General features: G+C 42.7%; 1 protein-coding gene across 1 annotated transcript in view; it reads right to left on the bottom strand.

The window, feature by feature from the left end:
- Nucleotides 1-12,500, bottom strand: part of LOC307244573 (partitioning defective 3 homolog B-like) — a gene marked incomplete at both ends in the record, with an annotated part of 251,215 nt that overhangs the window by 95,270 nt on the left and 143,445 nt on the right. Inside the window, 2 exons of the mRNA XM_080019807.1 lie at nt 235-475; nt 5,569-5,784. Of these exons, the coding sequence (XP_079875933.1) occupies nt 235-475; nt 5,569-5,784 (457 nt within the window). The remainder of the gene's footprint in view (nt 1-234; nt 476-5,568; nt 5,785-12,500) is intronic.

Genomic DNA, 12,500 nt, shown 5'->3' with positions numbered 1-12,500 from the left:
CTACACACAGTTCTGTATATTTACTTGAATATATGTTGGCAGGTCATTGAATCCATATGTGACACAAAAGCACACAGCGGTTAACTATGACTCGATAAATGGAATGGAATTGTGGTCAACCAGCAGCAGTGATGAGAAAACATCGTCCACTAATTGGGGTCGGCACTGGTGCAATAGCCTGATGTTAGGTGTCAAAACAAGCTGACGCACGCACGCACGCACGCACACACACACCTCAGCAGGCCAAAGCCTTTCTTCTTGCTCTTCTTCTCCGTTTCCTCGGCCTCCTCTGCTTTCTTCTTCTCCTTTTCCTTCTCTTTCTCTTTCGCTTTGGCCTTGTTCTTCTCTTTCTTCTTTGCCTTGGCTTTCTTCTTCTTGTCCTTCTTGTCCCTCTCCTCCGCCTGATCCCCGACACCCTGGCGCGATGAGCTGCTTGCGGGGGTGTCTCGGCCCGAACTCTGCTCTGAACCATCATCTAGGTAAAGTGGGCAAATTAACAGAGAGGGATATAATAATGACAACAAAAATAATAATAATAATGTAAAAATATATATACTAATTTTAAATATAATAATTATAAAAAAATAAAATAAACAAACAAATAAATAAATAGCTTCAGGCAGCAATGCATGGGGTCCTGGTTAGGCGGTATATTGTGTGTGATGGTCTAATGTGTGGAAAAAGCTAGTACAAAAACTAGTACGAGATCAGTGTTTTATTGAACAGTAGTGCACAACAGTTGGACAAAAAAACAAAAAAACAGAAGAACAAACTATAGCAATCTGTTTAAACATGGTCTGACATGTCATACTTTTTTGGCACACAAACAAGGCCATCTTCAGAAATGTGAAAAAACAACTTATTGTCCGACATTATCCGGTGCAGCTGCTGTTGCCGCTTCATCCAGGTTAATGTTGACAGTCGATGTAGGTGTCAGTGTCGGTGACTCGGAGGTAGCCACCCTCCAGAAAATGCTTCTCTATGGCTACGACGTCTCGCAGTAAATCGGTGAGAATGTGCTCCTGCAAGTGCTTGTGCAGTGAAGAGATTGGCATGGTTACCGTAACATTCATCACTCCATCACCTTTTAAGTTTTAGACTTCCACTGACGTCTGTCTGCTATGAAGCACTGGGCTGGTTACCCTTACAGCGTGGAATTTGTCGTTAATGTCGGAGGTTTCTTGATTCCCCCCAACCTCCAGGCATGTACTGTACGCTAACTTCTCACTAACTAACTTTTCCTGAAAATATGGACCGACGTGGATCAAACTTGGACCACGACGTGTGTTTTCTGCCACGAATACAGCTGTCTATCATTCGCGTCCGAGGGTTCCATGGTTTCTTAGCGCCAGATACGTTGACATGTGATAATGATTCGGGAGATCAACAAAAACAACAGGTTTCCCCCCCTTAGGGCTGGAAACCTAATAATATGAGATCATGTGGATGTTTTTAATCTGCTTGCACTGTCAAACAGCTCAAAGAATAGGTTCAATATTTTTAAACCAAGGCCTATTCAAATGTTGGTTCACATCCTCTTTGGTTCTCACGTTTTTGGAAAGTCTTTCTAACCAAATTGAGTCTTTTGCTTTGGCACTTCCCCAAGTCATCTGTAGGAGACTAGAAATAGGAAGTTGTGTCGCGTCATTAAAGTCATTTTTCATAAAATGTGATATTACTGTTATCCAAAACACTTGTATTAACGTTTCCGTTCACAGAACGAACCTCCTTTTTTGGTTAGCGATGCTAAATGGGAGGCTTTAGTAGAGCTGTGTTGCTAGGTAACTATTCAAGACAAATTTCTAAAAGATTAAAATGTTTTGGATCTATCATTCAGGCGGGGTGCCAGAACACATACCACTGTAGATACATTTTTTAAAGTTTGTGATTTACATAATATTTACATAATAACATAATTATAATATTTTCATCATATTTGTTGTACATGCGACAGCAAAACATGATCAAAATCTCTGGAATCCTACACAGCGTGGGTACTACCAGTGACATAAATGTGATGCATTTTTATTAATTAATTTCAGCTGAAATACCTTGGGGCTAAATGTAACATATGATGATCAATAAAATCATGAATTACTCTATATCTACCAATCTATAGCTAACTGCTCTACCACACTACAAACACGGAACTGATTGTGTGTAAGTGTGTGTGTGTGTGTTGTTTAGTGAGCCTGCACTCCATCAATTAACAGCAACTCTCAAAGTGTTAAATAGTTAGACACGTGCTGACAGACATACTTAGAGTGTGTGTGTGTGTGTGCATGCATGCGTGCCGGTGTGGTGTTGACACGTCCTATTTGGTCTATCCTGTGCCATGATCCCGGACAGCCTGGCTCATTAGTGCGGTGCTGAAAGATAAGAGCTTGCTGCTAAACAACACTTGTGGGAATTAAACACAATATTCTCTTATTCTTTTTTTTATTTTTTTTTCTCACTCTTTCTTGAGATAAACGGAATTCCTCGTTGGATCAAAGGGAAATTCTGTTTTGGGCAAAACACATTTAGAGGCGCCAATGGGCAAAATAACCCATAATTTTCTGTAGCAACTAGCCTTGGACCTATTAACTTATCAGGCTGGTTGAGTCTAATTCAGCTGTTCTCTGTGACCGGAACAGAAGTGGAGGTGAACCGTACCGGTCAAGAAGTTTGTTTTTGTTTTATTTCTAAGTGCCCTACCTTGTGTGTAGTGGACGTACAGGCTGATTTTTTTTTTAATTCTTATTAAATTAAAATAACAATAATAAACAAATATATACAAAATACTACCACTACTTCTACTACTAATAATAACAAATATAGCTGCAGGCAGAGATACACAGGGTCCAGTTTAGTCATGTTAGGTTTGTATTACAGGTTTGCGAGGTTCCGTAAATCAACACAGAAGAAAAGGACAACTACTCCAAGGGCTGGACGATATGGCCAAAAATGTTATCACAATATATTTTTAAAAATAATAATACTGCTCAAATTATAGTTTTAAGTGTATTCTCATGGCTTGACGTTAAACACTGAATAACAAAAAAAGTAAACAAAAAAAGAGATAAATAAATAAAATAAATAATAATTAAAAAAAATAAATAATAATAATAATATATATATATATATATATATATATATATATATATATATATATATATATATATATATATATATACACACGTTTAAATATATGATATAATTATCATTGTTGCCTGAGAACAGTCCGACAAGCTCCTGAATCTGCTCTCTGTGATTATCGGTGACGGTGACGTTTGGAGCGGACCGCGGGACGTCACTGGAAATTGCAGATTCCTTCTTTAATAGCTCTCCTTCTGCGGGGATGGGGGCCGCGCCGGGCTCTGGTTGGGAGGAGGCCGAGTTCAAGTTCATGTCGGCGTTTGAGGAAGACCCGCCATGTCAGATCCCAAGGGACTCATCCCTGCTGGGCGCTGCCCGGCTTGGGATGCCGCGGCCATCGAGAGAGCAGAGGAAGCACCGGCACTCCTGCTCTACGATGAGCTGATCGTGTCACATGGTCGTTTCTCTGCTCTGTACGATTGGCTGTTCGTGTCGCATGGTTGTTTCTCTGTCCTGTATGATTGGCTGTTCCTGTCACCTGGTTGTTTCTCTGCTCCGTACGATTGGCTGTTCGTGTCGTGTCTTTGGAGGTACAGGAAAACAGACTCTGTATTGAACTGTATCGAAAATAAATCTCATAGATTTTGCATCGTTATCACGGAAGATTTTATTGTGAAAATTATCTAGATCGTTTTATCTCGCAGCCCTAGTTACTCTAAAGGTTCTTAGAACTTTCTGCCGTACGAAAACGACTTCTGTGACCGATTATAGTTTTCGGGTTTTGTGAAACGCAGCACAGCTTACAGTTTTCCGACTTTCCTTTAAATGCAGCATTTGCTTGGGTTGTCTGTCTAGGTGCGGCAAACGCTTTGCAGTCCACAGGGTGCAAGTTGCTGGATGTGACTGACTTCCGAGAGACGAAGCTTGGACTTCTATAAATTTGGATGATGATGTCAAAATGCACCCTGCTTCTGAAAATAATCAAATCGCCTCAACATTCTTCTACTTGCAGTTTTTTACTAATTTCTGCTCCAAATGTACACTGATATTGATCAAACAAGTAAACAAGATGTCTGAAACGGCCCTGCTCTAACCAGAGCTCAACAATGTCCGTGCGTACTGTGCTTGCCGTGTTTCAGATACTTTTAAACCGAAAAACGTCAAGAACATAAAAAATAAATAAAAATCTGCACAAAAACATTAGGCTTCCAGCGCTGTGGGCTAATGAATATAACTGTAGGCAGCATTTCATGGGTTGCAGCAATTGCACCAATGGGCAATAACCACCTTGCCAAATGTGTATTTTTCCACTTGAAACCCATCCCTGTCACCACTCTTAAATGCCTCCTCCTTTTTCAAACGAAGCCATCTGAGTTTGGCTGTGAACCAAGGCTTGTCATTGTTATAACTCACCCTGGTGCATGTCGGTATACAGCTGTCCTCTCAGAGGCTGATATATGACTCCACAGCGTCTGTGTATTCATCCAGACTGTCGGTGGCGGTTCAGAACGTACCACAAGTCTGTGCATTCCAGACTCTCACACGGATCCCCACCGCTGCTTCGCTGCTCCACTTCTTGGTTCTCCTTGCAACAGGTTTAGACAGTTTGACTTTCTGCCTGCATGCGGGGATCAGGTGGACCAAGACGTGGTCGGTTCGGGGAACGGTGTGATATGCGTTGTGGACAGTGGTGTAGCAGTGATCCAGTGTGTTCTCCTCTCTGGTCGGACATTTAATAAACTGCTTGTATTTCCGCAATCTGTGTCTTGAATTCCTTTTTTTTTTTAAGACCCCAAGGATGATAAATAGAGAGTCCGGGTGCTTTCTCTCTGAATCCAGTATCTGATAGGTGAGCAGCCACAGGCAGGATGTAAACACCCACCAGAATGAAGGACGTGAACTCACGGTCGAATAAAAGGGTTTACAGCTCATGATGAAATATTCCAGACTCCAGCGCAGTGCACACCTCGTCCTACGTGAAATCCCCCTCAGGATCATAGCCTTCACATACTGTGCATGTACGTACCATGTTGGATGTTTTGTACGTCACAAAGCGCTCTGCTCCAACACTCTCCACCACTCCCGGTCCCTTCACTCGGCTACTTCCAGTATGTTGGCTCCAGAAAAACTTTTTATTACTAACTCCCACAGATATAGTCGGATGTATCAAAGTTGGATCACAGCATGTGTGAACTGCCCCAAATACACATCTTAATAATTTGTGTCCATGCGTTCGACGGATTCTGAGCGCCAGGCATTTTGCCCGGTGATAATGGGTAGGAAAATAAAAAATGTTTTGAACAAAAACAATCGCCCTTTAGGCCGGACCCCGGATACCGAATGAATAAATTAACAAATGAACAAAATATCTCCTGGCTCTGCAAAGTAGAATGGAGCTTTTTCTTATTTAGCTGAATTAATAAATTGTTATCTAATCTTTTTATTTCCCATTAGGCACTTCAGTATTACACACAGACACAAACTTTTTACCGTCATCATCCTCGGCCGGCCCATCGTACGACTTGTCGATGGCGGCACGGAAGCTCTCGTTGCAGCCTCTTCCTCTGACCATATTTGGGCGCGGGTGGTGGAAGGGGAGGAGCTCGCTCTTCCTGTTCACCTCCGACATGGCGGTCTGGAGGCTCTCCAGGGAGCTGGACTTCTTCAGACCCAGGGTGGGACCCAGCTCCATGGGAGGGGAGGGCGCTGGGTGGGAGGGAGACAGGGAGTTGAGTTTAAAAGAACAACAACTTTATTTACATTCATTTACTTAACAACATGCTTCATTTTCTTTACCTTAACAATCGGAGAAAACGACAAAATAAAGTCAACTGTTGGTCAAAACCATCACCATTATTAAGGCTGCACAGAGCACCGTCACAGTCACAACAACTTTTGAACATATCAGCATCTTATATTTTGACATTTATTTGATTTATAATCAAATAGAAACCTTCCTCGAGATTCTTTAAAATGGATCTATCTTTTGTTTTCTCCGAAAGTGGAGAGGTAGAGATAGATAGATACTGTAGATAGATAGATAGATAGATAGATAGATAGATAGATAGATAGATAGATACATACATACATGGATAGATACATAGATAGATAGATAGATAGATAGATAGAGAAAAGCTCTGAGCACAACTATTTTCAAACAAACATTTCACTCCCTACGCAAAACCACAAGGTAGGAAGGACACCCCAATCCCCAATCACCCCAATATGATTTGAATTAATCATTATTAGTGAGCAGCCTGGGTCTTGGTCCATCGGGCCTGCAGCCTCTTGGAGCCGCTGGAGGCCCTGGGTGTGAGCCAGACGGGAGCCAGACGGGAGCCAGACGGGGCTGCACTGTGGAGCCGTTTAGCCTCAACTACGCTGCTGCTGCTGCTGCTGCTGCTGCTGCTTCTGCTGCTGCTGCTGCTGCTGCTGCTGAGTTTATGATGGATGTGAGGTCTGCTCCTCCACAACTCCCGCTCCATCCATCACCACGAGTACACGGTGGAGGATATTAGTGTGTGTGTGGGGCGGGGTGGGGTGGGGATACCAGGGAGAGGGTACTGGAAGTGATGAAGGAGCGATGGATAGATGGAGGAACAAGTCAGCGAAGGGCGAGGCGCAGAATAGAGCTCTGTTCCAGCTAGCTAGTGCTAAGTCCACCACTCAGAGTTTTTACTATTACTAAGTAAGAGCAGGACTCCACATCAACGGTTGCCCAGTTGCCCCGGCAACCAGATTTGGGCCATGTCAACAGTCTCGTGCAGCCTGGTTGCACTGTTGTGAACCACTTTTCATATGTGAAAAAAAATTCAATTAAGTGCGGTATACCTCCCATCTTTAGAAAGTCAAAATGTAATGATCAGGCATCCGGGTAAAACATTCTAACATAATACAACATTGTGAAAACTGTATAAAAAAAAGTTTGACTTGAGTCAAGATATTGGTGACGGCAATGTTTACCTTAAAATAAACTGCTTAGAAAATTATTTATTTTAATAAAAGTTTCCCCTTCCTTGATATCTCTCTCTTAATATTAAAATATGGATAATAATTATGTAGGATCGATAACAGGATGAAAGGATCAATTATGATATAATTACAATTCAGCAGGCATTTTATCAGTCTTGGCAACTGACAGCTGATGCATGGCGGCCAACCTTTGGTGAAATAACTACGCAAACTCCCTACCAAGTTGAAATACTTCTATAAGGGCTTCACATTTTTCTTTAATTTGTTCAAAAGCCAAGGAGACAAGTCAAGTGAGATATGTAAGGAAATAGGGAAATGGAGGGTGCATTTCCTTCATTTAATGTGAACACAATCCAATCAAAACACCAACATCAAGTGGCTTTTAATTTTAGGAGGGAGAGAGGGAGGATAAAATGATGGATGATGGAGAGGGAGAGAGAGAGAGAGAGAGAGATTCAAGTTCACTCTGGGGAATAGCATCTTTGGAGAAAGTGAGGAAGGAAGAGGAAGAAAAAAGTGAGTAGAAGGAGGATGAACATCAGGCTGAGTGCCAGCTCAATAACACACACACACGCACACACATTTGGGATTCCTCACTGGCTCTTGCTTGTCGATGAGATGCCTCTGTGATTCATGATAGCTGGACCTGCATCACTTTACGTAATGATTCTCTATACACATAGACTGCTTCACATGTGTGTGTGTGTGTGTGTGTGTGTGTGTGCGCGTGCATTCGTGTGTACGTACGTGCATGTGTCGTTGGCCAGTCTCAGAGGAGAGGAATAAATCTGAGGACTGATGTGACTTCCACATCCATTTAAACAGACATTAAGCAAACACAGACACACAGACACACACACAGACACACACACACACACACACACACACACACACACACACACACACACACACACACACACACACACACACACACACACACACACACACACACACACACACACAGATATTGACTCAATAACAACGCACGCGCAGACACACACACACACACACACACACACACACACACACACTCACACACACACACACACACACACACAGACACAAACACACACAGGAGATGTCTGTGGATGGACAAATCATTTATGCACATGCATAATGTGAGTGTGTCAGTGACAGGTGAAACCCCCCACCACCAGCACCACCCAAAAAAACAACGTCCAGATTAGAAGGCAGGGTCACTTCACTTCATACCCGTACCCGTCTATCCGTGTTCAAGCAGGTTCAACTTGGAAAACAAAAGAAGAAAAGGTTCTGGGTTTTTGGGCTTTCTTTAACACAAGGAATTTAACCAGCAAAATGTCTACAAAGAGAAACGTCTCACGCCCTGTACTAAATTGAGGGACGCTAGGGTCGTGGATTGACGCCGGTCCGAAAACAAGTTAAGTGAATGTGAGCTTGGTAACAGAGTGTCAACGTATCGCCCCCTGGGGGCCAGCGCAGCCACTGAAAAGAGAGTGACAGGTGGAGAAATCGCAAACTATGTGTTGCCGGGATGGACCGCCGGGATCTCATTTTCAACAGGAACCCGCTATGACCATGAACTTACGGGGACATGCACTGTAAATAAATTCTATGAACACATACTGTATATATTTCATTTGAAATGTTGGATGTTGTGATCATTTTAAATTGTCCCTCCATTTTTGCTTGCTAAAAATAACTAACCCCGAAAACACAATTTGTTCTCAATTCACATAGAAAACACGAGACCATCACTACTAGGGTCGAAAAAAACACAAAGAGCCAACAATAAATGAAGAAAAACAATACAAAATCAAGCGGCAATTAAAAAATGCAGTCCCTGTGGCTCGCATGATCATGCAACACAGAGCGATAGATGAGGAAGAGGGAGAGCGGGATCGAAAAAGGACGCCGCACCATGCATGCAGGGCGCTGCATTCACAGCTGCCAGAAGAATTCGGACCCATGCCACCGGCTTAAAACACGGTTTGTGAGAGCGTTTGGCGTAGCACTCCTTATTATTTACGATTTGCAGCGAGCTGAGGCCGGTTACAAGAGGCCACCACGTGACGCTCGCTCTGGCTACCAGAGACACCGAGCGACTCACTTCTTTTTTTTTTTACCCTTCTAATCGCCCCTTTCAACAGTTAATCCCGTGTTGTAACGCTCAATCGACGCGCTGAGATTTGTTCGCGAGCAAATAAACGGGCGCTCATGCATCGCCTACAGCAGATTAATGAATTCTTTGTGAAATATTGCGTTTGATGTTTTGCGTTTCAAGCCAGTAAGTGGAGCGAGGGGTCGCGGCTCATGAAGCGACGGATGAAGTGGGTTTGAAAAGAAGATTCATACGCCGGAACATGGACGCGGGCAGACAGAAAAACAAAGAGCGCTTTTATGGAAAAGAAACGCCTCGAGTCCAGTATAAATATAAATATAATATATAATCCTGTTTATCATAAATAGTTTAGTGGGCTTTAGGAGAGAGGTCACACACTAACTACACTGTAATAGACATCAATACACAATCACACATTTATACACACATCTGTACATGAACATATGCACTCATATGTAGGTGCGCGCACACACACACACACACACACACACACACACACACACACACACACACACACACACACACACACACACAGTATTTTGCTGTGAGTAGCAGGATTTGTGTCATAAATGTAATTACTGCTGTCCAACCGTTAGATGATAGAATTAAGCTGCTTTTAGAGAGAGAGAGAGAGAGAGAGAGGGCGAAAGAGGGAGAGATATGGAGAGAATGGGAGAGAGGGACAGGGAGACAGAGAGACAGAGGGAGAGAGATTAAACGAGAGGGGCGGGAGAGAGGTATAGAGAACGAGAGGAGAGAGGGAGAACACAACGAGAGAGGGAGATTGAGAACCAGAGAGAAGGATGGCGAGAGAGAACCAGAGAGGGACAGCGACCCAGAAAGAACAGAGATAGAGATAACAGAGGTATCAGAGGTACTGTATATGACGAGAGATCAATACACATGTACCGGGAGACAGAGAGAGACAGAGAGAGAGCAGTGAAGGAGATAGAATGAGAGAGCAAAAGACAGAGGGAGAGAGGGGAAAGCAGAAGAGAGGGGAAAGTGATACCAAAAGATGGGCGAGAGAAAGAGACAAAGTGGAAAAAAAAAAAGGAGTGCAGAGACAACACGTCCAGCGTGTGACAAAACGGGGCGTGACCAAACGAGGGAATGGATGGATGATAAAAAAAAAGGGAAACAAAGGGAGAGAAAAATAAGTAAAAAAAAAAAAGGAGGGATCCGTCCCCGGGCTCGGCCTTGGCAGGACGGAGCGGTTTCTTTTTTTTTTTTTTAGCTTTTGCAAGTCGGAGCCGAAATGCAGAGCGGCTTGACAGTGACATGCCAGAGTTACACAACAACAACAACAACAACAACAACAACGTCGCTGACGTAGGACGCGGCCACGGGGACACAAGCCCCCAAAACACAACTTTAACTTTTTAATGAACTTTTTTTTTTTGTTGTTTTTTTTTTACAGCTTCCGGTTTTGGATAGAATGACATCATCATAAAAAATTAGCTCTATTCTTTTCCTGGAATAGTTTTTACTTATACCCGCAGACATACATTTGATCCACATCAGCCCCCATGTTTCCAGACAAACACTAATGCTCTGTGGCCATGTTGTGTGTGTTTTTTTTGTTATTTATTTAATTATTTTTATTTTTTATTTTTTTTTGCTTTTTCCATGCCAGTGATTCTCAACCTTTTTCATATCAAGGAACCTCAAATTTGATAAGAATTAGGCCTCAAACCCATTTGAAAAGATTTTGTCTCTGGGACCCCGAACCGAGGAGGCGGTCAGATATGATGTAGTCCAAACTTCCATACCGTACGTACTATACAGTAGTTTGGGGGATAACAGTAAACTATGATCACAACAGTCATTATTGCATTCTCTCATGGTGGTAAGGTCTGAAATAATGGGGAAGTTTAACTATGAATGGGACACTGTGTTGAGAACCACTGGTCTACATCAGTATAATGGTGCATACATACAGTATAATTTAAAGATATGCATTGTGGTGCCGGTAACAACCAGCAGGTGAACAGAAGAACTGGAGCTGTCACGTTGAACAACAGTATATAGTGACGTAAAGTACCACATAAAATGTGTCCAACATTTATTTATAATGAAACTTCTACAGATGTCTCATCTTGATAACCCATCCTCACAATGTTATCAAATTCTTTGTGTCCTCTAAATTGAGCTGGATTACGAAATGATCTCCTATCTAGATCTAATTCCTTTACGATATGATATCGTAAAAGGCACTATTCAAGACCTGACAATGTCCCCTTCCAAATGGGACAATGAGCGTCAATATGACAGGGAAGACACAGGAACGTACTGGAAAGTGAACGTGGTAAGATCACGAGACTCTATTTAACGTGGCTGCAGGTTAAACACCGTTCGTCTGGTCGTCTGAGTGGAGGAACAAAAAAGAAAGAAGGCTCAGAAAAGCTTTTGTGCGCTGCGACGCCAAGGTTTACGACTTCCTGCCGCTCGATAGAAGCTTGTTATACCATCTGCATGTCAATAGAGCCTTGATGTCATCACTGAGTCGTTGCGTGGTAAAGTTTTGAGTTTAGTCCGTCGCACAAATCAAAATCGAACAATAAATATCAGAACGCGCAATTTCAGATCGAGGTTTTTCCACATTACTTCAAATGTACAGTTATTGTCTGGCAACCCTGTGCTGCAAAATGTTGGACCGTATTTCAGATTATCGTCTTTCATATTATTCAAAATTGACGGTTAATGTCAACCTTCTTTCTTTTACGGTGTGGAATGGAAAAAAAAAAAGGAAAGATTCGAAAAAAATCTATTCCCTTCCTTTTTTTTTTTTTAAAACTCCATTACCAGCACCAGTTCCATCCAAAGGCAAGTGGCCATTACCCATTCATGTATGTAGAGGGTAATAGATATTTGTGAAAAATTGCGACTCGTTCCCCATAAAGCATATTCCATAATCCTACAATACAGCGGTGGGAGTTTGAAATAGAGGGACAAAGAGATTTTTAGATTTGCATCGATCATTAGTCATCGATCCCTTTGGCAGTAATGTATGGTAGCCGTGCGAAACGAGGCCTAGACACGTGAAAGGTCATTTACTTCGGCTTTCAAACACACGCCAGGAACACACACACACAAACACACACACACTCTCTCTGACAGACACAGACAGGCACACACGCTAACCTCTTTAAAGTAACTATCCATCATGCAGAGTTGGAAGTGATTACTCCATACAGCCGGACAGGAACAAATGACCCACCTCCGTGTCTCCCGCCCGCCCCCAAATTCCATATCATACACGGCGCATCTCCGTGGCCGTCCAGCGGAGACACATGGAGATGAATGGAGAGCAGAACAGGAAGCGACAGCGTTGTATGAAAACCATCTC

This window comes from Zeus faber (genome assembly GCF_960531495.2).
Source record: "Zeus faber genome assembly, chromosome: 18".
Taxonomy (NCBI): domain Eukaryota; kingdom Metazoa; phylum Chordata; class Actinopteri; order Zeiformes; family Zeidae; genus Zeus; species Zeus faber.
This window is presented reverse-complemented; position numbering and strand designations above follow the sequence as displayed.